Raw genomic sequence first — 25,315 nt, forward strand, 5'->3', positions numbered from 1 at the left:
AGATAATCCATCAATTCCAGCTATCTCAAATACAGTATATCAAATCTAGGATATTTACTTTTAAAAAATGGATAATCAAAATGTGTTAAGTTGCAGAAGAACACAGGCATCCATGGATGATTGTCATCTTGTCAGAATGGCACCAACCAAAGGAGGCAAAGGCGAGTCGGCAGAGCCTTGACGTCTGTGCAAACCTGTCAAGCAAGTGGCCGGTAAAACAACTACGACCAGGCATTTGCCTGAGCAAAAGGGGGCTAGATTGATACGGATTAAAGGAGCACGAATCTTTAAACAAAATCAAAGTGGACCGAAGCGGTCTCCCATTGGCGCATCTACCGGGGTCCCACCCCCTCATCCCTGAAAGCGCCTACCGCCAAGTACGCTTTCCTTGCAAAGTCCAGCATAGTAGTGTAAGCTTTCATTCAAAAGGAAAATGAAATTCAGGAATGTGTTGGCTGGCTGTACCTTGTAATCAGTTTAAGCTTTGGTAGTGCAAAATGATTTGGTGCCACAAAACATAGTACATATTTAGTTATTCATTACAAGAAAAATGAACACGCACAAGACGTATACGCACATATTCACGAGTGTGCTCACTTTAACGCACACTTATTAAGAGAGAGAAATGGAAACATGTTTTTAAAGTACTAAATTAAATTGTTGATCGAAACCTAAACAATTATCTTAATACTCATTAGTTGTATGTATGTATATAGTTAATTGGTTTTGTCCATAGAGGATGAGTTAATTCATCCTTTATCTTGGTGACAAAATAAGTGTCTTGGATTTTTATATAGAGGGAGTAATAACAAATCTCTTCATTGATTTCCTATTAAAAGCACTTCCGTGTCGGATATCGATTACACTAGTAGAGTCTGAATGTGTGGGAGTGGTAAAATATTATCATGTCATAGCAATTGTAGGGACGAATCCACTTTGAATTTTCTAAATGTAAACTTCAGGAATGAAAAGAAAAGGTCAGTGTTTAAGTCCACCATGACTTAGTTTTTTAATCCCTAATCAAGTGTCAATGTATGTGTTTGTTTTAAGCAAAGTAGTGATGGGGGTGTATACAGTAGTTTGCAGATCACTAACAGGGATTGCTCAATAACAAATGGCAGTGGAGGACTTGTCAAGAAAGGGAGTTTGTTCACAAGGCTTCCAGCGCAGACTGCACCGAATCATTTATTTCATTTTCCCATTATTGGTATCCATCCGGCCTTGTAGCCTTCATGGTTACGTGTAACCTACCCAGGATCATGCCTGAAAAAAGGGGTGGTAATTTGATTTATTTCGGTTCTAGCTTTTCTATTCTCCAAAATATGGCCGAATTGAACTTGTCAAATGGTGAGCTTGCATGATTTTGTGGATTGTAGGAAGTTTGAAGAAATTAACCAATTTGGCAAGGTGTGCGACAGGCTTGGTTTTAGTGAGGTAGAGTCAACAGTGGTCAATTTTTGCTTTTGACTGTGCTTGACTTGGTACATATATATTGACCATCAGGAGGTCAAGCTACCAGTTGTACTATACGATTTTGTTTTCCTGAGCTAAGCCTACCAATTATATATACTAGTAATAAGATTACAAAATGAACTATGGCATATATTTCTCTGAAGTTTTAGATATAGTCAACCACTTTAATAAAATATTAATTTGGCATAATTTAGTGGATTATTTCGAAATAAAGTTTGTAAACAGTAAAATTACCAATACGAACTTGATCTGACATAAAACCACTTGGTTAATTTGCTAATTAAGGGCAAATTCCAGTTGTTTTAAACCTAAAAGATTTTATGTGCTTATCCAACGGCTGGGTAGCTACTTGGCTTAATATATATTGATATGTGCGGTTTAAATAAAATAAGTTGCTACTCCCTCTGTCCCACAGTATAAGGGATTTTGAGTTTTTGCTTACAACGTTTGACCACTCGTCTTATTCAAATTTTTTTTGCAAATATAAAAAATGAAAAATTGTGCTTAAAGTACTGTAGATAATAAAGTAAGTCACAAATAAAATTAATAATAATTTCAAAAAAAATTGAATAAGACGAGTGGTCAAACGTTGCAAGCAAAAACTCAAAATCCCTTATATTATGGGACGGAGGGAGTAGCTTATAAGGTTCTGATAAGGCTCTCTAAGCTAGACTAAGCAAGTCTACGCTGATTAAATTATTGAATGGTTTCCATGTCAGTTATGCACTAATCCTAGAATTGATTCTTCTTATTGGGGTGCGTTTGCTTAATTGTCATGTCAGTTTTTCTTTTTAATTTAGATATATTCGTTTGCTTATATTTGCCTAATGAGCATTCACAATATCATACGTGATATGATGTCTAGTAGCTATTCCTATAACGCCAGCATTCACATTTAGCCCTTAAAATGATTTCACTATCTCTACTTATCTAGATTAACACATAACTGCCGCCACAAACTAATAAAAGATAATTAAGGATGTCTAAAACCAATTACATGATGTAGTAATTTCTGATTATTCTATTTGTGTTCTCTTGGCAGAGATAGTGCCATACTGAGTGGATCGCACATAGGTCGTGTCATAGACTTAGACTTCCTTTTTTCCTTCCCTTGTAGGATGATTTGTGTAAAATTAATGAGTCTTCTGTGTAATATAAACAATCGTGTCTTGTCGGCCAGATTTAAAATTTCCAGTTCCCTTTAATTTGTATATAAAGGAAAACCAGATTCCCCAGTCAGGTCTCCAGAGAGTTAGTGATGGAAGAATATCCCTGTGTATGTTGATGATATAAGCTGTTGATACTCCATGATATATATGATGCAGATCATATCTATGATGATCTGTGCTTGTTGCTTAATTATGTATCAAAAGTTAAGTTTGTTGGGATCTTAATTAGAAATAAGCTAACTTTGAGATTATTTTTCCCCTGAAAATAGATTAAATTTTACTGTATATTATATAAAAAGTATACAATAATTTGTTTAATGAATATATTAACATAAGAAAATATCCGTAAAAAATAATATGCTAGCAATATCCACATACATTTTTTTTACTGCTATATCCACTTTTTCAAAGGATTTCGGTTGGTTAACGAGTCAGCAAGGAGCATGCAGTCATGCATGATTCTCAGGTCCACAAATGAGCCCACATAGCGTGTAAATAGTGGGACTCAAACTAATTAGAGATAAATCATATTAATGAACTTCATATATGGTGCTATCCCATTTATTTGGAGGAACATGGTTGAAACTAATGAATTGATGTACAAGTTATAAGACAAACTAAAGTACCAAAATCAATAAAAAATGTGTTCAAAACAAAGATAAAATTTAATTTGTTGGAGATATTTGAAAATTAGAATCCTCAACTTATTAATTAAGTGTGTGTTCATATTCATAACCATACATGGCCGTACACACTTCTCAAGTAATGTGCACTGGAGTGTGAATCGGATCAATTTTTACATACAGAACACACCTAGTGAAAAGTATCATCAGTACTCCCTCCGTCCCAAAATAAGTACAGTTTTAACATTGTTCATGCTCAACGTTTGACCGTTCGTCTTATTTGAAAAACAATTATGATTAGTATTTTTATTGTTATTAGATGATAATACATGAATAGTACTTTATGTGTGATTAATATTTTTAATTTTTTTCATAAAATTTTTAAATAAGACGGACGGTCAAAACGCTGGATACGAATATCTATGGCTGCACTTATTTTGGGATGGAGGTAGTAAAAAAAAGCCTTGTTAAAGATATAAGCATATCCCACAAAAAGACACTTCCAAATTAAATCAATTGTTAGTGCTCTTGGAACCCATAGGCTTGCTATAAAATTAAACTTCAACTTGTTTTCTTTCTTGAGGTAGATATCTGACAACTGATCGAGTACCATTCACATGCTTAATTTGATTAAAAAAATTGCTTTTTTTTTTCATATTGGTTCCGAAACGAATATTTAGTATGCCTACAAGTTGTTTCAATTTATAATGGAAGCCATATATACATGCATGTTCTTCTGTTGCTGGAAGAAGAATCCTTTCCGAAAGTGGTGCTAATCGAGAATATGTTGATCTTCTTGGTTTTATTCTTTGCCATCAGAAGTTTGTTCTAGCTAGGCAAGGTGGACATATGTTTTTCCTTTGGTATTTTCTTTTGAACCAACTGCAAAGCCTGACAAGTACATATCTGTGAGATGCCTTTTTTAAAAAACTTTAACAGTGATAAGTTTCACCTTATCTCCTGAAAAAGAAAACAGAGAGAAAGGTAAAATATGGATGGGATGTATGAAAACAATGTTTATTATTTGCAATGCGCGTAAGGGCATCAATTCACTTGTTTTTTTACATCATTAAAACGACATTATGGAAGTTACTTTCTGAATCATAGCCTATCTTAGGATATAGTAGGCAACACGCAACGAAATCAGAGTCTCTACACTCTCTACAAAAGAGGGAAACTGTAAAGATCTTAATCATTTTCAGTTACAAATTAAATGGTGTTTCAATAGCTTGAAACTCAATAAAGTTTCCTTTTGGAGAGAGGATAGAAACTACCCCAGCTAGCACATGCTTGCATCGAACAATAAAACAACTTTAAGACCATATATTCAAGAGCAAACGGTCCATCGATCATATATAACTTCTACTCCTATCTATATATATCGCAAATACGACAAATATACCAATTGAGCTAGCTAGCTATAGGATGATCAACCAATCAAATAAGCAACCTGCATTCTCTTCATTCACTCACTCACTCATACTCATACATATATATGTGCCCCCTCAATAATTAAAAGCTAGATCTACGTACACATACGCTGATAAAGGTCGATTGAGACATCACCCCAAATCTTCCCCTAACTTTGCTAATTATTCACTGGCCTTTTCCTTTCTATTTCTGCTACAGTTTTAATGAGGAGAAAAATAGATGAGCTACCAGTTCTTTGCTTTTCCTGAGCTATATATATTTGGGTGGCTTGTGCATCGGCTGGCACTCACCCTTGCACACTCATTCTCTAGAGAAGGGAGAGAGAAGAGTGTAGTAGTAGCTAGCTAGGAGAAAGAGAGAGATAGAGAGAGAAACAATGGACAGGAGAGCAGTAGTGTATGATGCTGAAGCAGTTGATGATCATGAGAGACAAGGTATGTGTACATGATGATCAATAGCTAGTTTACTTTGCACCTAATTGATTGATGTAATATTCAGAAGTGCCCAATTAATTGTCAAAAGTTTATTCAAATAACTACTGTCTGAACCCATGCTCATCTCTCTATGTTTTTTCCTCGAAGGCTTTTAGAAGGTCTTTGCATTTGATTGTGAGACATGCATGTGTGGGGGTTGTCATGCATGCATGCCTTTTGCTTTGCACAACATAACAGAATGTTAAGAGGGGAGCTAGGGGACAACCTTTTCTGTTAGCAGAGTGACATGCATAAATGATGCAGGATGTTTGAAAGCTGCAGTTCAAAACATGGTCCATGCATATGCGAAGCACACAGGACCAATACATACTCACATCATTCATCTACCTTTTTAGCTTCTAACTAAAAACCACCCAGTCTTAATTACTGTCAAATTAAATCGATCTGCCCCTACTTGTCGTCATCTCAATCACAAGGAAATTTTGACAGTAATTGCAAGTGTGTTTACTTGAGCTCTCTGCATTGGGTTGATATGAGATGATGATGATGATGATGATGGTGATGATCAGGGACGGTGTGGACGGCGACGTCGCACATCGTGGCGGCGGTGGTCGGCTCCGGCGTGCTGGCGCTGGCGTGGACGGTGGCGCAGCTGGGGTGGGTGGTGGGGCCCCTCGTCCTCGTTGGCTTCTCATGTGTCACTTACTACACATCTACCCTCCTCGCCAATTGCTACCGCTACCCCGACCCCGTCACCGGCACCGCCAACCGCGAGTACATCGACGCCGTTCGCTGCTACCTCGGTATAATATATATATATCATTATAATAATATTATTGTATTTTTACGATCTATAAGAAGGTACCACGAGTTAAAAAGTGTCTTAACGGTGATATATACGTCAATTTTCTCATGTGTTTTAGGGCCGAAGAACGTGATGTTGTGTGGGTGTGCGCAGTATGTCAACCTGTGGGGTACACTTGTCGGGTACACCATCACAGCGAGTGCAAGCATGATGTAAGTTGCTAATTGCCAATGTTAAGTATATATGCTCGTGCCCTTCAATTAGATTCACCAATCATCATATATAAACGAATGGAAATTGAACTTATTTTACGTACGTCCGTGGAGTACGTGCATGCGTATATACATCAAACTTGGGGCAAATTAACTAATCAGTGCACATTAGAACTTGAATAATTACAGTGACCTGGCATGATTAAGATCTTGATTTAATATCGCTTTAACTTTTTTTTCCATGGTGCGTTCGTGCTCACATCCTCCTAAACTTTGTCGGGATCGAAAACGTAGTCGACAAATCAGACAGTAGTAAAAGTGCACCGAAAAAGGTGGCAGAGTATGTGGCTTTAATTAGCAGCCTACATATAGCTGATTAGATTATATTAATTAGGCTACTTTAATTATCCAGTCTACGAGCATAACTTCGCCCTGAAACGAGGAGAATCCCTTGCAAGCATCAACGATCGATTTTGGATGCAAATTAACACGCTTAATGCGTGACACATCTTGGTTGGTTAATTAGCACATTCTGCACGTACGTACGGTTGCATGCACGTATCTGGCGTGACACTCACACATGCATGCACACTTGTCACTGTTGCAATTTCCTAACTACTCATATAGCTCTTAATTGTAAAACTAATCTTGTGATTAGAGAATTATTACTCTATCCAATATTTAGAATAACATTCAATTGCTACTATTAATGATTTCTAAAATATTTAGATTAAAGAAATGATATCCATAAACTTAGCTCCAAAAATATTCTTATAATATTATAAACATATCAAAATTTTATAAACTTACCTTTATTATAAAATTGACGGCCAGAATTTCAAAAGTTTTAACAACCCCCCTCCCCCCTAAATGCCATGTTTGGCAGTAACATCGAGAAATAGTATTGTGGTTAGTGAATTAATTTTTACAAATAATATTTTGAGTTCCTATACTAGTGAATTAATGTTGAGATACTAGATCGAAGCATTAATACACGTCTAATTAAAGATTACTCCCTCCGTTTTAGACTATAAGTCGTTTTAACTTTAGTCAGAACAACATTTTTCATCCAAGACAAATATATTATAACAATATTGTCAATTATAGATTTAATAAAATTAATTTGATGTTACAAATATATATCACTATATTTGTCCATAAATTTGGTTAAATTTAAGTAGTTTGACTTTGATCAAAGTAAAAATAACTTATAATATAGAGAGTAATTGATTAATTAATGGATGGATGCAGAGCGGTGAAGCGGGTGAACTGCTTCCACCGGGAAGGGTACGGCGCCGGCGACTGCGGCGCGTCGGGGAGCACGTACATGGTGGTGTTCGGCGTCTTCCAGCTCCTCCTCTCCCAGCTCCCCTCCCTCCACAACATCGCCTGGCTCTCCGTCGTCGCCGTCGCCACCTCCTTCGGCTACTCCTTCATCAGCCTCGGCCTCTGCGCCGCCAAGTGGGCCTCCCACGGCGGCGCCGTCCGCGGCACCCTCGCCGGCGCCGACCTCGACTTCCCCCGCGACAAGGCCTTCAACGTCCTCCTCGCCCTCGGCAACATCGCCTTCTCCTACACCTTCGCCGACGTCCTCATCGAGATCCAGGACACGCTCCGCTCGCCGCCGGCGGAGAACAAGACCATGAAGAGGGCCTCCTTCTACGGCCTCTCCATGACCACCGTCTTCTACCTCCTCCTCGGCTGCACCGGCTACGCCGCCTTCGGCAACGACGCCCCCGGCAACATCCTCACCGGCTTCGCCTTCTACGAGCCCTTCTGGCTCGTCGACATCGCCAACATCTGCGTCATCGTCCACCTCATCGGCGCCTACCAAGTAATTACCCATCATCGTCTCACTTCCTCGTTAATGGCGGGCGGCGATCGACGATGATCTTATGTTTGATAATTTGCTGCAGGTGTTCGCGCAGCCGATCTTCGCGAGGCTGGAGAGCTACGTGGCGTGCCAGTGGCCGGACGCCAAGTTCATCAACGCGACCTACTACGTGAGGGTGCCGGGGAGGTGGTGGCCGGCGGCGACGGTGGCGGTGGCGCCGCTGAAGCTGGTGCTGCGGACGATCATCATCATGTTCACCACGCTGGTGGCGATGCTCCTCCCCTTCTTCAACGCCGTGCTGGGCCTCATCGGGGCGCTCGGCTTCTGGCCGCTCTCCGTCTACTTCCCGGTGAGCATGCACGTCGCCCGCCTCGGCATCCGCCGCGGCGAGCCGCGGTGGTGGTCGCTGCAGGCCATGAGCTTCGTCTGCCTCCTCATCTCCATCGCCGCCAGCATCGGCTCCGTCCAGGACATCGTCCACAACCTCAAGGCTGCTGCACCCTTCAAGACTGTCAACTGATCGATGATCATTAATTTGATCGCTTATTAAGTGGTTAAATTATTCAGTTAATTAATGATCGATGATCTAGTTGTTAGCTCAGCAACAAGCACCATCAGCCATCAGGGAGCTGCCTAGCTAGAGCTGTGGCCTCATTTTGTTTCTAATTTCTTTCTCTCTGTTTTTTTTTTGGTGAATGATTGATCGATCTCAATGTACTGAGGTTGGTTAATTTTTCTTGCTGCTGGTTAATTTGGGCTTAATTTTGATCTTGGAGTAACTAGAAAACATGTAATTCATCGTGTTGAGGATGAGCAATGCAAGAAAGAAAATAATTATTCGCCAAAATTAATTAATCATGCATGTCATTTTCTTTCTTTTACATCCTGATCAAGGAGTAATATAATTAATCAGATTAATGTGTCCCAAAAGGCATGCAAGAACTTAATTAGTGCATCCATCGATCTCTGTAAACTATCTCGACTTGTGGTTTGTGGCCTTCAAGTAGCTCCTCACTATCATCTCCAAAGATAGTGTAATTTCTGCCATTTGCACAAAACTATGCACATATTGCATTATTGCCATGACCACTAATTGTTCTACTTAGTTGATTCAGGAATCATCTCTTCTCTAGAATGTGGTCATGATTGCTTGGTACAACCAAGTTTCTTTCCATTCCATTATATGTGTGTGCTTCCATTACACATGTCATCTACTACTCTTTAAGCAAAAGGTGATTGCTTCACACCACATAGTACATACTTAGGCACTGAACAAACTGATGATGCAGAAGAATATTGTCCTCAATTTGCCTCATTTGCTGAGCCCTGGAGGGAACAAGCAGACATATTCAGATGCATATATATCATGGTCATCATCAACCACCCATACAATGCATGCTAATTCTCAGTATTGGATCCCAACTAAGTTGGCACATGATAAAGTAGCTTAGAGGGTTCATTCATGATTCATCCTGCAGGTGCGATACATGATGAATTGCTGATGTGTGTGTGGTGAATTAGTGCATGGCTCTCACTGTCAGTAGTGTCGCTTCTGTCTGTCAGTGTGCACATCGAAATTCAGATGGAACAACGAGTGCCCACTAATTGCATTCTGTATCTGTGTGTGTTCATCCAAAATGGTTGCATGCATCACCACTTTTCTGAAGACTTGTTCTGCTCTAGTACTGCTTTGATATGTGGGACCCCCCTTCATCTTTTACGTATCTTCGATCTTACTTGAAGGAGAATGACATGCATGTGCGTATCTAGTTGGGTTAGGCCCACCTGTCATTGACACATACGTGGCTAGCTAATTGAATTCATAAGATGCCAGATGGAGCTTTAACTAATTAAGAGAGGTTAACATGGGAATTATATTTAACATGCACACGTTATGGTTTACAGAATTTGTAGCTAATGAGAATTTGTGGGTATGCATTATTTGAAAATTAGAAATGTGGAAATAGGTATTATTTTTTTGAAACGAACTACAGATGCAGGCGTTCATATAAACATGCACACACTCACCATATATCTCTATAACTACCTCCGAAGACATGGCAAGATATCTTGAGATTCACGAAGTTACCGAGTACGTTGCTTACAACTGAAAGAATAATTGACCACAAATACAAGCATCCGCGCCAAATCTAAGACTTGAATATGAGTGAACAGATCCCACCAGCAAGAACCTAGCAAGTTGAGCTATGCTCACTTCGTAAAATTGATATTTAGTTTAGTTCAATGTTATACTCTTATGCTTATATAGAAGCTTAGTTGCACTTTGCAACAAATTTCATATAGAATGTATTTTCAGTGTCACAAACATAAGTTGTAAATTTGCGTGGAATATACCTAAGATACGCTTATAAAATCTTTGAACCTTTTCATTTTCAGAAACGAACATTTAACTGAATTATGTATCATCTTCCATCTGTCTAATATACTCCCTCCAGTTTTTAATAGATAAGGGTATTGACATTTTTACACACTTTTGATCATTTGTCTTATTAAATACAAGTATGCTGAAATATAAGTTGGCTTAAATTATATTACCTTTAATGATAAAGCAAAAAAGTATTATTATGTAATTTTTTTTGAATAACATGAATAGACAAACGTACCCATGTCAAAAAGTCAATGTCATCCTCTATTAAAAACGGGTGGTAGTACTTTCACAACCACAACAAGGGAGTGGATTTTAATCCCTCGAGGGGATGTCCCTCGTTGTTTGCATGTCACTTAAATAGTTATGAAAAAATTAAAAATATTTGTGAAGATGTATTAACATGTGATATATCACTCCACAAACATGCAAGTTCAAATTCAATTTCCATATCTCGTAACGAAAAAAACAAATTTGACTATGAATATACATTAACTAGCTGCAGTTTAATTTGTTTTTTTCGTTGCGAGATGTAGAAGTTGAATTTGAACTTGCATGTTTGTGGAGTGATATATCACATGTTAATACATCTTCTTAATTTTTTTCAATTTTTTTCATAATCATTTGAATGACATGCAAATAATGAGGGTTACATTCTGTCGAGGGATCAAAATAGTTTCCCACCACAACAAGCCTATATATAATTAATGTTGGTATATTAGCACTTCTGAAATCAATCAGTTGCAAATAAAGAGAGATTAATGCATGACTCCCAAGTTTAAATGCCCATGAAAATTACGCAGCAAAACTCTGAAAAACTATGCAGGTTATTAGCCTGATAACTAGCTTCAGCCTGTTGTAGCATAATAGGCAGTTTTTTGAGCTTCATTTCCTTTTCATATCTTGAAATCACAGGTCAAGAGGGTGACAAATTATGCAAAAAGGCAGCAGAGACAAAAGAAAACAAGGACATGTACATGCCTCTTACTGAGAGGAAAGGACGCCATTCCTGAAGAAGTTGCATGAACTACATGCTATGCATAATAGTCAATTTTACCTTTTGCTTGAAGATGAGATGAGCACATTCTGTATTTTTCCCCTCTTTTTGTAAGAAAGTTACATTTGCAAATTGTTAGTATATTTTCCCTGGACGGTAGCTCCAGAAATACATCCTTATCCACTGGTGAAAAAAGTTTGCCAAAACTTGCTTGTCACCCAAAGGCCAAATGAAAGAGGCCATGGCTTTTTGTTGCGTGAGGCTTCTCATCTGAACAAAAGGCCTAATAATGTAGAGCACCTTGCACAGAAAGCACATATATATCTCCTTTCACCATGAGTATTATTTTTTTCTTGTTCTTGCCTTTTGATTGTTGATGGCATCGCGAGATTCATCCGATCTTGACCCTCTTCTTGTCCTTTTGTTATTTCAGGGGAGCTTTCTCTCAGTTTTCCATCAAAAAATGCCAAGGTTGAACAATACAGCATCTGATGATTTTCAGTAAAAAAAAATGCCAAGGTTAAAGCTGAAAATTTGCACTTTAACAAACTAAAAGACATATTTTTCTTCTCAATCAAATTAAAAGACATATAGTTTCTCAGAGGCATTCCCAAAACAAGTAAATATAATAATTTAAAATTATCTATACTATTGCAGCAGTTTTTTTTCGGGGAAATATTATTGCAGGAGAAAACGGACAATATGCCACTCTATACGTGGGGTTTCGATGAAATGCCACTCAATAGAATGCACCAAATAAAATGCTACTCAGTACGTTGCCTAACGGATGAAATACCACTTTGAGGAGTTTTAACCATTTTTATGCCCGAAATATACTTTGTTGTGGCTGCGAAGAGATAGGGAGAGGGGAGCACTGGGGGAGGACCGGATGGGCGGCGCTGAAGGCCTCGCTGCGGGAGACGGCGGTGGCGGCGACCAAAGTGGCAGCTGGGACGACGGGGCGGATGGAGGAAGAGGTGATGACAAGGACAAGTTCACTGCGGCGGAGGTGGAGATGGACTCGTCGTCCCCGCCATTGCCCGGCCGCTGCTACTCGCTGCCTAGTCCTCCTTTCCCGTGTCGCCTCCTCTTCCTCCCCTCCCCCGCCGCTGCCGCCTCCGTACGAGCGCGCGGGCAAGCGCACTCGTCGCTCGCCACCCCGTCCTCCTCCCGCATCGTCGCCTCTTCCTCCGCCCCGTCGTCCTGGCCGCCGCTCGCTAACCCGTTCAACACCTTGTCCTCCTTCCCCCGCTGCCGCCGCCTCCTCCCGGAGAGGTCTTCGGCGCCACCCGCCCGGTCCTCCCCCGGTGCTCCCCTCTCCCTCTCTCTTCATTGCCATAGCCAAGGGTATTTCGGACATAAAAATGGTTAAAACTCCTCAAAGTGGTATTTCATCCGGTGGGCAACGTACAGAGTCATTCTATCCGGTGCATTCTATTGAGTGGCATTTCATCGAAACCTCACATATAAAGTGGCATATTGTAGTGGCATATTGTCCGTTTTTTTCACTATTGTAGTAGTTGATCTAGTATTCTGTCTGAACTACATATTTTTTAGTTAAAAAGAATAAATGAAGTTCATATAGGCATTCCCAGAGCAACCACGATTTAGTTTTTTTAAAGAAAAATGTGGGTTTTTTAGTAGTTGATCTAGTTTCGTATAGTATTATCCAACAATTAGCCGGTGTGGGGGCTATGGAACATCCACAAAGAAGTAACCATTGGCCCAAACAAGAGGTTTACAATAGAAGCTGAGTTGTTGGGCCTTTTTATGCAGATGCCGACCCGAGCTGAGAATTCAAATATGAATGTTCAAACACCCTAATTTTGTTCATTCTGATTTAAGCTCTGAACTTTATCTTTTGACGTTCAAGAGTGCACATAGTTGTCTAGCACATTTGGAGGAATGAAACAATGCAGCTGAGAAACATAACAGTATATTGCAATTGTGGCCTCTCTATGAATTACTTCATGAACAGAAGAAACTAAACAGAAAAAAGGTGAATCAATCAAACCTGCATTTTGCAGAACCGATTAGTAGTGAAGATTCTTCACAAATCACAAAACCAGATCAACATATGATTAACTTACAGATTGCTTTTCTTGATTTCACAGATACATTGTGTTGGATAGTATATAAGAAGAGGTATACCGCGTAATATAGGACACGTTGTATTGAGCCTCAGGAGGGCGGTATATATAGGAGTACATGGGGAGGAGATAAGGAAGGATTACAGATATGAAAGGAGTTCACACAAATCAATCCTATCTAATATGACTCTAACTACCATATACTCTAACATCCCCCGCAGTCCAAGCGTGAGCAGCGCGGACACTTGGACTGGAGAAGAAACCGACAAGAGTGCTCAACACGGATGATAGCCCTTTATGCCATTGTCGACGTAGCCTGAAGGAGCCGAGAGAGCCGTGGTCGATGAAGCCGTGCGTAGAGTAGCCGTGGTCGATGTAGCCGAAGTCGGGAAGCTGATGTCGAGTTTGCCGAGCCGCGGGCCACGCATGGGGCGCCGTAGAGTGGTCGTGGACGCACGGGAGGGCGTCGTGGACCAAGGTGCGCAAGGATGCGCTGGAGACGAAGACGGTGACATAATCGCGACAGTCGTTGAGGAAGATGATGCCGAAGAGCCGATGTAGTCGAACCGCGAAGGACGAGACGTCACACAGGGCTTGCCAGACCCCGGGACAACTCGGGACGAACGCGCGCGCCGGTGTTGCCAATACCGCGCGGGCGAGACAGGGGACCACCATGAATCATACGCCAATGTCGGAGGAGACTAGCAGAGAAGACCTCCAAGACGGTCGCGGCGCGAGAACGGCGTAGAGGGAGAATTGCCAGAGTAGCACGCGGTTGTCGGAGAAAGGCGAAGTGTAGTCGAGAAAGATACGACGACGCTGGCGATGAATCATGTTGGACGAAGACGAAGGAGAAGTAGTGGGACCAACGGCCTGGATGGCGACGTCGGTAGCCATGTAGAGGTAGCTGCACCACCGGTCTAGAGTGGCGACAGTGGCAGCTTGGAGATGCGGCGGCGATGCTCAAAGTAGAGGAAGAAGACCCTGAGTGGCTGACGATGACCAGTACGGACGACGAGGTTGTCAATGCGCGAACGGCGATGAAGACGACAAAAGCGGCGAAGCTGCGGTCCGAGAGGACAACATAGCTGCAGCTCCATGTCGATGCAATGGCGAGAAGTCCACCGATGATGTAGCCATGCTGAGGACGGTGTCTCTCAGCACTGCAATAACCAGTGGAGGTGTGGACCACGGGCAGCGGCACTGCGGCCCAAGGGGACGACGCAGCGGCAACCCGAAGCTTGATGGCGTAGATGCGTAGTCGAAGACGATTGGCAGCAAGGTGTCATCGAAGCTGGGCGCTTGAACGGGTGATCAAGCCAATGATGCGCGGGCAAGATGACGAAGTGGAAGCAGAGTCGATGCCGATGTCGAAGACGCACAGATGTCGACGAGGCGGTGGGCGACGCAAACCCGATCACTGATCGGGAAAAAAAATGGATACATAGCAGCAGTAGCAAGCACCATGTGTCGGGAGGCTAGAGCTCTCCATGCAGGCCTTGACCAGGTCAACCAGCCTGTGCACCCATCTTGTCGCTCCCATGTTGTCTCTCTCCTCACTTGCTAACCACGGCAAGATCACAGCAAAGGAGACAGTCAAAAGAACAATAGGCAAGGTAGCAAGAGATCGACTTGACGTAGACGAGCGGATGGGAACGGTGTTGGCATCGTGGAGGAAGACGGCCGGCCGCGGGCGTCCTGGAGGAAGTCGGCCGGCGGCGGAAGCGGAGATCCAAGGCGCCGACCCACGCGGTCGCGGCGGTCGTGCCGGCCTGGTGGGCACAGGCGGCGGTCCAGGCGGAAGAGGAGACGATGGGGACGGCCGGACGGGTCCCCCCGTACCCTGCTGCGTCCAACGACGGCGACGCCAGCCATGCATGCGGGGATCCGTCGGCCACGCCGGCGGCGCGCCGTGGCGGAGCGCGGAGGACGAGGTGCTGGCCGCGACCCAAGACCGGCGGCTACTGTAGTGCTGTGCTGCTTGACGACGACAATGACGAACGGCCTTGGCCGAAGAGATTGATCTCTCTTACGACAAGCACGATGTCGATAGAGAAAAAAAAATCGGTGCCCGCCCCGGGAGCGAGATCGTCTCCCGGGGGAGACGGCAGCGGAAGCGGTGAGCGGCGGCTCTAGGTCGTCCGCTCTGATACCATGTTAGATAGTATATAAGAAGAGGTATACCGCGTAATATAGGACACGTTGTATTGAGCCTTAAGGGGGCGGTATATATAGGAGTACATGGGGAGGAGATAAGGAAGGATTACATACACACAAATCAATACTATCCTAATATGACTCTAACTACCATATACTCTAACACATTGATGGTGATTCAGTCTATAATTCAATTGAAGCCTGAACTAGATCAACATATTACTGCAGCTTGGGCAAACAATGGAACTACAGGACTTGGACTTCTTATTTTTCAACCCTGAAGCGTCAGACCCAACTGAAAAACTGCAAGTCTGAAATCAGACAGATGGCAACTGAAGTTAGTACTTTAGTTCTACAGACTGTTAACATACTCATTATTGAGATTGCAGCCTGAAACTCTTGCTTGCTGACTGACTGCTCATTTTGCAGGGACACACAACTTGCAGGCTTGCAGGATAGTAAGGATCTTGTGCAGGAACTGAACAAAGGATACCTTCAGATTTTCAGAACAGGTCCATGCATTTCACTGAAGTACTATATAAAAGCCCTCATGTGATTACCTAGTCTAGATATGCACAACATCAAACTTTATAACTGTAGAATATATGTTTATTCTGCAAACCCTTGTGTTTAAGCCTTTACAGTCATAAGTTTCTGACAAGAAAATCAGTGGGTACTAATGTTCAAAGAGATGTGGTGAAGTAATGTTCTAGGTGCCTGATGGAAATCATAGATTCACAATGTAAGATTGTAAGATCAATGTGCATTGCATTAAAACCAAACCGATTTAGGAACTAGGGTAGATGGAAGCAGCAGCTTAATTATACCATCTGTGTATGATTACTCAGGGAGACTGGGACACTGAATTGTGTCATCGAGTTTCAGAGTTTCAGAAGTGAAGCTTCACGCTTGTTGCACTGTACACGAAGAAAGTGATGCTCTGTTCTGTTCCCTGGATGACTTATTAGTGATCTTTACTTATTTATTTTTTTTGACGCAGATTTTACTTATTTATTTTGATAGAACTAGAAGAAAATAATTTATATAGTGGCTTGGTTGCAGACTTGCAGTACTCTTCCGTCGTCAAGTTTACTTGTGTTTATATGTTGTTTGAATTTTGAAGCCATTAGTCTTCAATTCTCAAGTTCACTTGCCTGTTTAACTTTAAGCTGAAAATCATTATACAAAGGCACAAAATTGGATTACAAAAGCATGTGGACAGTGGGAACAACACTACTCATAATCAGACACATTAGCAGAATGAACCGCTGTTGCAGAATGAAAAACAGAATTTCTATTAAGAATGAATTTTATTACCATACGAATAAATGAAACATAATGCAGATTTACAGAGAACTAGATAACTAAAATCTTTCCTCTCCATAAAATTCATAATGCCATTATAAAATTCAGTGGCATATATGATATATCATATATCTACTACTAATAGTACTTAGCTACTGCTATTATGATCTATCCACTGAAGGGACGGAATTTCATGAAGTCGCCGACGAAGTTGGCGACGGCGCCCGTGGTGGCGGCGGCCGACACGACGAAGCCGGCGACGGCGAGCGCCCTGAGCCCGATCCACAGTGCGCTGCCGCGCCGCACGCCGCGCTGCGCGATGTACATCTCCGTGGGGAGGTAGACGGTGAGCGGCCAGAAGGAGATGGCACCGAGGAGGCCGACGATGACGCCGAAGAAGGGCAGCGCCATGGCGACCACGGTGGTGAAGCAGACGAACACCGAGCGCCACGCCAGCCGGAACGCGCTGATGGCGAAGGGCCACACCCGGAGCTCGCTGTTGACGAAGCCGCTGTCGGGCCACCGGCGCGACGCCTTGCGCTCGACGAAGGCGAAGACCGGCTGGCAGTACACCTGGTAGGCGCCGATGAGGTGCACGGCGATGGCGACGTTGGCGGCGTCGACGAGCCAGAACGGCTCGAAGAAGCCGAATCCGGTGAGGAGGTTGTCCGGCGCCGCGTTGCCGAACGCCGCGTAGCCCATCCACCCGCACAGCGCGTAGAACACCGACGTCGCCACGATGCTCAGCAGCGACGCCTGCTTCATCACCTTCGCCTCCGACGGCGGCGGCGCCTTGATCGTGTCCTGGATCTCGGTGTACACGTTGGAGAAGGCGAACGCGAAGGCGATGTTGCCCAGCGCCTGCAGCGACCGCCACGCCTTCTGCGTGGCGGTGACGTTGGTGACGCCGGCGATCGTGCCGCGGAACCCGCCGTCGGCGACGGTCTGGGCGATGCCGAGGCCGAGGCCGACGCCGGAGTAGGTGAAGGACATGACGGCGGCGACGATGGACAGCCACCAGATCTCGTGGAAGTCGGGGATCTGCGAGAAGACGATCTCGAAGGCGCCGAAGATGAGCATGTACGGGGTGCTCGAGATGTGGCACGGGACGTTGTGGCCATTGGCGTGGAAGCAGCCCGCCCTCTTGATGGCCTGCATGCTGATGGAGGCGGCGATGGTGTAGCCGACGGCGGTGCCGACGAGGTTGGCGTACTGGATGATGCCGCAGAGCTTGGCGTTGGCGCCGCCGAGGATGGCGCGGACGGCGCCGATGTAGGTGTAGTTGCGGGCGCCGGTCTCCTCGTCGCCGGTGCGGTAGCACTCGGCCTGGAGCGTGGCGGTGAAGTAGGTGACGCCGCCGAACACCACCATCACGGCGGGCCCGCCGACCCACCCGAGCTGCGCCGTCGCCCACGGCAGCGACAGCACCCCGGACCCGATCACGGCGGTGATGATGTGCGCGCTCGCCGTCCAGAACGTGCCGGTGCGGCGCGGCCGCCCGTCGTCGTCGAGCAACGCCGAGTCCGCCTGGTTGCCGGCCTCCAGTGACACCTCGAGCGGCTCGATCTGAACCATGGCGGCGAACAGGAGCGCGTTCCCGGTGTTCTTGGCACGGAAGATGCGATCTCTCTGCTCTCGATGTGGCAATGGCGTGATCAAGATTGAGATGCGTGTGGAGAAGGGAGGCCGCCGGGAGCGCGGTATAAATGGCGGGAGCGGGGAGTCGACTTGCCGCGTTCATATCCGAGGCGGGAACGGAGTTTGAATCGGAGACGGGAGCCTAAACTTCATCCAATCTGGGGGAGATAAAATTTGGCATATTTTAGCTCGGACAGGACGACCTATCCGATTGGGAGTGGGACTCGTTAAAATGCACTCTGTTCTCCGACTCGACAAACACGACAATACTCAAATTTCAATCAACGGTTCAGTTTTTCAGGTCGACCGAATGATTTGCGGATCAAATTTCATTAGGTTGAGAGTTTAAAATCGAATTAAAACTCTCGAAACACTGCTTATCTATTATCCTTATCCTTATCTTTATCCTTACTTTATTATCCTCAAAAACAAAATCTCTGCTTTCAAATTTTTTCGTTCGGACTCCACCCACGCGTCACTCCGAGCATCCCAGCGGACACGTCACGCGCGGCCACACGTGTTGGCAGGAATATACTCCCTCCGTGGCGTGGCTGTTGTAGTTGTAAAGACCAATAAAACCGTTTAAATATCAGTTACGCTGATTAATTCTCTCCGTTCGAAGAGCGACGTTTAGGTAGTTGCGTGGTAGATACGCTAGCATTAACCACCATGCAGCGTGCGCTCGACCTGTACTTTCCGCGCGAATAGCCAGCATGCATGCAGATGCATTTTTGCTAGCGCGCTTTGCTCGCCTGGCATAACGCCATGTATGGATTGTTTTGATTCAAAAATTTGGAAAGCCCCATGCATGCATGCTTGATCAAAAATTTGGATGGCGCCATCAGCAATAAAAAATGAATCGAAAATTTTCACTTGACGCCACTATTTGCCAGCAAAATTTTCTTCTATAAATATGGACAATGCACCACACATTTCTTCCATCTCTCTTCTTCCCTCCCATGGTTCAACGTACGTAATGGCCAGTTTTGATCTAAATCTACCCATCATCAATTGGGACGAAGTTGAGGATTTCGATGGAGATATATCTGATTTGAACTATGACTTCGTTTGGGATTATGACAATGAAGGTGTTCATAGGAGTTTCTTCTCTTGCTTTGTCTTCTTTTTTTTCTTGTGCATGTGTGACTTTATAATTTTGTTTCAACGCACAGATGGTGAAGATGGCAATGGCCGCGGCAGTGGCAACGACGGTGGCTGCGACGGCAGCGACGACGATGGCGGCGGCAGTGGCGGCGGTGGCGACGACGGCGGCGGCGATCAAACCACCGATGGAGCAGTCGATGCAGGTAATACTCGTTCATTTTCTTTTTGTTGCTGTGTCTTTTTGCTGCACGAGTTGAAGGCCTTTGCATGTACACATGCACAGTGCCATGCTTAAGCAAACTAGCCGATGCATGCCAACCATAGTATAGCCTGCATGTTCTCAGCCATCATCCACCATGCATGTGTAGGTATCAATATTAAGAGGAGGAGACACTACCCTCCTGATATGAAATGAGCCATATATGCATTGTGTTTGGAGAGATCGGATCCTGGTATGATGAAGGAGGGAGTGACAAAGTCAGTTGCTACTGATATGGGGGTTCCATGGAGAGTTGTTCAGCGTGTATGGCGACATGGACAAATTGGAGGTGGAATTGAAGCTTTCGAATCGAAGAAGAAGAAGAACTGTGGCCGCAAGAAACTTTCTTTTAACCCTGATGCCATCAAAGATGTACCGCTTAGGCAACGCCGAACACTCCGTGACCTAGCTAAAGCTTTGCATATGTCAAAAACCACATTGTTTAGGCGTTTGAAGGAAGGAAGATTTAGGCGCCATACAAATGCCATAAAGTTCACCTTGACCGAAGATAACATGAAGGCCCGTGTGAAATTTTGTATACAAATGCTTGATAGCCAAAGCATACCGGACGAGCCAACTTTCAAATCTTTGTACAACATTGTGTATATAGATGAGAAATGGTTTTATAGGACAAAGCCGGACGAAAATTATTACTTGTCACTTGATGAACCGAACCCTCGAAGAAATGTGAAGAGCAAAAATTTCATTGATAAGGTTATGTTTCTAGCAGCGAAAGCCCGTCCAAGGTTTGATGAGTATGGCGAATGTACATTTGATGGAAAAATTGGGATTTTTTCCTTCACTTACTGGGAGGCAGCCAAGAGGAGTAGTCGCACTAGGGAGAGGGGTAAGTTGTTTAATTATGTTTAGTTACTCCACATATGACAACTCTACTAATTTTGTTTAATCGCATGATTTAATACAGGAACCAAGGCCATGACATCTGTCACGAGGGACATTATCCAGAACTATCTCATTGAAAAGGTTTTGCCGGCCATCAAACATAAATGGCCTAATGAGGAACGAGGACTTCCAATATTCATTCAACAAGACAATGCGAAGACCCATATTGCAGTTGATGATCCTGCATTTTTAAGTGTTGCACAAGAAGATGGGTGGGATATACGACTTACATGTCAACCACCAAACTGTCCAGATCTTAATGTTTTGGATTTAGGTTTTTATGCAGCATTGTAGTCATTGTTTCAGAAGTCATCTCCATCAAACATCGAAGAAATTGAGACAAATGTGATCAAAGCATATGAAGAATATCCGGCGGATAGATCGAATCATGTGTTTCTTACTCTACAAGGATGCATGAGAGAGATTATGCTTGCAAAAGGAGGGCAGCACTATGCAATCCCGCATATGAAGAAAAGATCATTAGAGAGAAATGGTCAACTTCCAATAAGGTTGCAATGTGATAAGCAAATTTATCTAGATGCGGTAGATTTCATCAATACATAGTTAGGATATTTCTCTTGTAACTTTGCATCGTTCAACAATTAGCAAGAAAAAGAGGAGTATTCATGTTTGTTTTTCTCTGATCTTCACGAAAAAGACATTGCATTAAATTGAATAGAACAATCAAGTGCATACACATTAGCTAAACCATCTAGCAATGACAACAAGCAGCAACATTGGCACCGATTATACCTCTAGTGAATCAGTTGTTTTTTTCCTTGGCGTCAGTCTCCTCTAGTGAATCTGCAACAAATGTGTTGTTGGCCAGTGAGTCAACAACGTACCCAATGTTGTCGGAGTCAGTGAAACGATCGGCGCCGGCCAGTGAGTCAACCACGCTGCCCTCTCGGATTCCGGCGTCCCCTGCCTTCTCTCCGTTGTCACCCTTGCCGTCGTCGGTGTTGCAACAGCGAACGAGCTCTGCTTGCGCTCGCAGCCGCATGCGAAGGGCATGCACACGGAGCGTACGAGCATGAGTGATATCCATCTGCGCCTCCTGCCACATGCGGACGGCGGCGTCGCGGAGCGCTCGGACACGGCCGAGCTCCACTTGAGCACGGCGTCACATGAGCACGGCGTGGAGACGAAGTGATCGCGCGCGGCCGAACTCCACCTGCGCCTGTTGCCGCATGAGTCGTGCAGATGCAATCTTCTCCTTTGTCGTCGCCATCGTTGGCATATGAAGTGTGAGCAGTGTCACAGAGGGGCGGTGTGTGCAGTGAGAGAGAGAGAGGAAGCAGTGAGAGCGAGAGAGAGAGGGGCCAGGAGCTGAGCTTTTTAAAAGCCAAACCGAGTCATCAGTTAATTCTCTGCATGCACCAGTACAGGAGCCGAGGAGTACTCATCAATTCCTGCATGCACCAAGGAGTTGCCGCCCTGTATTATAGAATCCAGTTGAAAAGAAGTTACGCCCTATTTTAAGGAACGGAGGGAGTAACAGTTTAGTGTGCTTTGACCGGGCCCACACGCGATCATGTTTTGGATTAAATCTAAACTGAATTGTCAAATATAGTTTGTTTCATAAAGATAAAATAAAGCTTAGACTCCCTCCTTACCTAAATGTTTGACACCGTTAACTTTTTTAAATATGTTTGACCGTTCGTCTTATTCAAAAACTTTTGTAAAATATGTAAAACTATATATATACTAAAAGTATATTTAACAATAAATCAAATGATAGGAAAAGAATTAATAATTACTTAAATTTTTTGAATAAGACGAACGATCAAACATTTTTAAAAAAGTCAACGGTGTCAAATATTTTGGGATGGAGGGAGTATTTAATAAATTTACATCATTATGTCCAGAGGTGGACCAAAACTTTTTTTTAAGATCCACTATAATCAACGGCATATATTTTTCCTTTAGTTAATACGTTCATTTCTAATAATCCACAAATGCGAATAAATATTTCTCTATATGCGGTTACAAAATCATATGTGGAAAAAACAAAAAACATATGTACAGTGCTTCTTCATGGAAAGAAAACATATGTTACACAAGGTCACCCTTTGCGATTCCAATCTAGGCCGAGTTTAGTTCCAAACTTTCTCTTCAAACTTTCAACTTTTTCATCACATCAAAACTTTTCTACACGGATAAACTTTCAACTTTTCCGTCACATCGTTCTAATTTCAACCAAACTTTAAATTTTGGTGTGAACTAAACACACCCCTAGAGCACACCCCTAGATCAGTTTGTAGCAGAAATCACGGCATCCGACGAGATCTAACCAAAATCGCATCAGAATAAAGCCATTTAGCTCGCTCCTCTCCAGTTTCCGTCAATATTGATCATTTCAACCAATTATCTGATCCATCACTACACTCCTCCATCGTCTTCACCAAACCACAATCACCGCCAGGGACCGGGAGTGGTGAATGTGTTTCCTCTCACTTTCTCTCTCCCTCCCACCCTAGCAAGCTGCCATAGTCTAACTTGCACTTAACATTATGTTCTTATTATTTCAATTTATTTTTATGCTTTTCCGATTTCAGGATAGATGTTCTTCGGTGGTATGAGAAACATTCTGATTGCATTATTTTTACGATAAAATTATGGCATTATTTTTACGATAAAATTATGATTTGCATGACTACACCTAAGATTGCCCAATGCATATAAAATAAAACTTTAATCTTATGATGTTCATCATAAATTTAATTTTTCTCGTAGCAACGCACATGTATTTTTTTTCCGGTCTACTTTAAAAACGAAATCTGGTTCCAGCAGAACTTTCGTTTGTCCATCGTTGCTTGCATCATCGTGGCATCCTCCCATGCTGCGCACTAGCGTGCGCTCGTCCATCATTGGGAGTCAGAGTCAGGTACCCGCACAACAACGATCCCAACAAGCGATCGATCGCGGTAGCAACCTCAATTCCGCCGGTCTATCCGTTGTCCGCCTTTCGCGCGTGTCAGGGTCCTGCATGAGAATCTTTGATGGGACTTTTGTCTATGGCATTCGCGTTTCACGTCTACCACAGAGTCTTCAAGCAAGCGGGGTTCGAGCGAGCTGGGCCAAAATTTTATATAGGCCGAGTTTAGTTTCAAATTTTTTTTTCAAACTTTCAATTTTTCCATCACATCAACACACACATAAACAAATGCTAGCTCAGCTGCTGGTCACTCGCCCTTCTTCTCGATCCGGTGTGCTCGAGCTCTCTCCTTCTCTTTCTCTGAAGGACTCGTCGCCTCCGCTGCCGGCCAACCGGATCTGTAGGTGAGAGAGCTGTATATCCAACGTCAGCCAGTTGATTCTCCATCTAACACTTTCCTCTGTCATTATTGCCGCCGGCGTGGTACGGTGCAGATCGATCAACTTAATTATTGCCTCCGATCAGGCGCAAAGATCCGCGCGCTGCAGGCCGGCCGACTGCGAGTGAGCGAGGGGATTGAGGAGAGCTGCGTCGATCAACTTCTACTATTGGCCTGGTAATTAACCACGTTCTGCCAGGGGCGGAGGCAGAAAGTAGCATGAGTGGGGGCCAATGATCTACCGCTTAGGTAGACTAACAAGTAAAAAGTGTAGGGGGCATTTGCCCCCATTCACTGCAAAATTGAGTGGGGGCTATTTGATTTGCAGGTTTCATAAATTCATGATTTCCACTGTTCTACTCAAGTGATTGGTTCATACATCCATGCATCTTGGCAAAAATCAGGTGTATACAACTCAAAGCTTCAAAATCAATATTAATTATGACTTGTTTATATATTTCTTGCATTAGTATTATATCTTTTTTCCGTATGTGTCTTTAATATCTTCCGTAACACTGAATTATTTACTTAATTAGTAGTGCAATAGTAATAGCAATACTCGATTTATGGTTTAAAGACTTTGTATTATTTTTCTCCTCAAGCTGATCACGTCTAATTTTAAGTTGAATAGGTATTTGGTGGCTTTTCCTCTTTTTCCTGGCTTGTACTTTTGTTACCATTTCGCCTATTCTTTAATGTACTGATGCATAAGCCTTTTGTCTATTCAAGAAAATGAGTTTTTTCCCGCCTCAAACTTATATGTAAGTTTGGCCTTGTGCCACTACTATACGTATACGTACTAGGAAAACGGCTTTAATTTTTGCATTTGTATACTTACTTTTTATAATTTGGCAATTTCCATCCTCACCACTGCAAGTATGAGATAAACTATGCTCGTTCTATGCCCCCAAATGGTTAAGCATCATCCGTACCCCTTTAATGATTCACAACTATAAAATCTAAAAATAAAATGAAACATTTCATGATAAGATAAACATTTCCAAATTTAGAGAGAGTTTATTGCATTTGTAAAGAAAAATATATGCCATTATTTTAATTTTAACTAACTTTGTTTAACTTCTTATTTCAGTCTATAGGGAATGATGGTGAATGCATTAAGCATCATTGGATTTGCACTATTAGTAGGGTTTACCATAGGATTATCTACAGATCTTTGG

General features: G+C 43.2%; 3 protein-coding genes across 3 annotated transcripts; 1 reads left to right on the plus strand and 2 right to left on the minus strand.

Moving 5' to 3' along the window:
- The first annotated feature begins 4,786 nt into the window (after window positions 1-4,786).
- On the plus strand, window positions 4,787-8,836 carry LOC4351717 (amino acid permease 6). Its single transcript, XM_015762818.3, has 5 exons — window positions 4,787-5,130; window positions 5,700-5,933; window positions 6,054-6,147; window positions 7,399-7,981; window positions 8,064-8,836. The coding sequence occupies exons 1-5, from the start codon at window positions 5,073-5,075 to the stop codon at window positions 8,499-8,501; spliced, it is 1,407 nt and encodes a 468-aa protein (XP_015618304.1). The 5' UTR covers window positions 4,787-5,072; the 3' UTR covers window positions 8,502-8,836.
- Window positions 8,837-13,991: 5,155 nt separating this feature from the next.
- LOC107279633 (uncharacterized) lies at window positions 13,992-14,736 on the minus strand (the record flags this gene model as incomplete). Its single annotated transcript, XM_015763680.3, has 1 exon — window positions 13,992-14,736. A coding segment is annotated over one exon (699 nt), but the record flags the coding sequence as incomplete, so codon positions are not given.
- Window positions 14,737-17,084: 2,348 nt separating this feature from the next.
- On the minus strand, window positions 17,085-18,476 carry LOC4351718 (amino acid permease 3). Its single transcript, XM_015764066.3, has one exon. The coding sequence runs from the start codon at window positions 18,285-18,287 to the stop codon at window positions 17,085-17,087; it is 1,203 nt and encodes a 400-aa protein (XP_015619552.1). The 5' UTR covers window positions 18,288-18,476.
- Window positions 18,477-25,315: the final 6,839 nt, after the last annotated feature.

Source organism: Oryza sativa, chromosome 12 (genome assembly GCF_034140825.1).
Source record: "Oryza sativa Japonica Group chromosome 12, ASM3414082v1".
Lineage (NCBI taxonomy): Eukaryota > Viridiplantae > Streptophyta > Magnoliopsida > Poales > Poaceae > Oryza > Oryza sativa.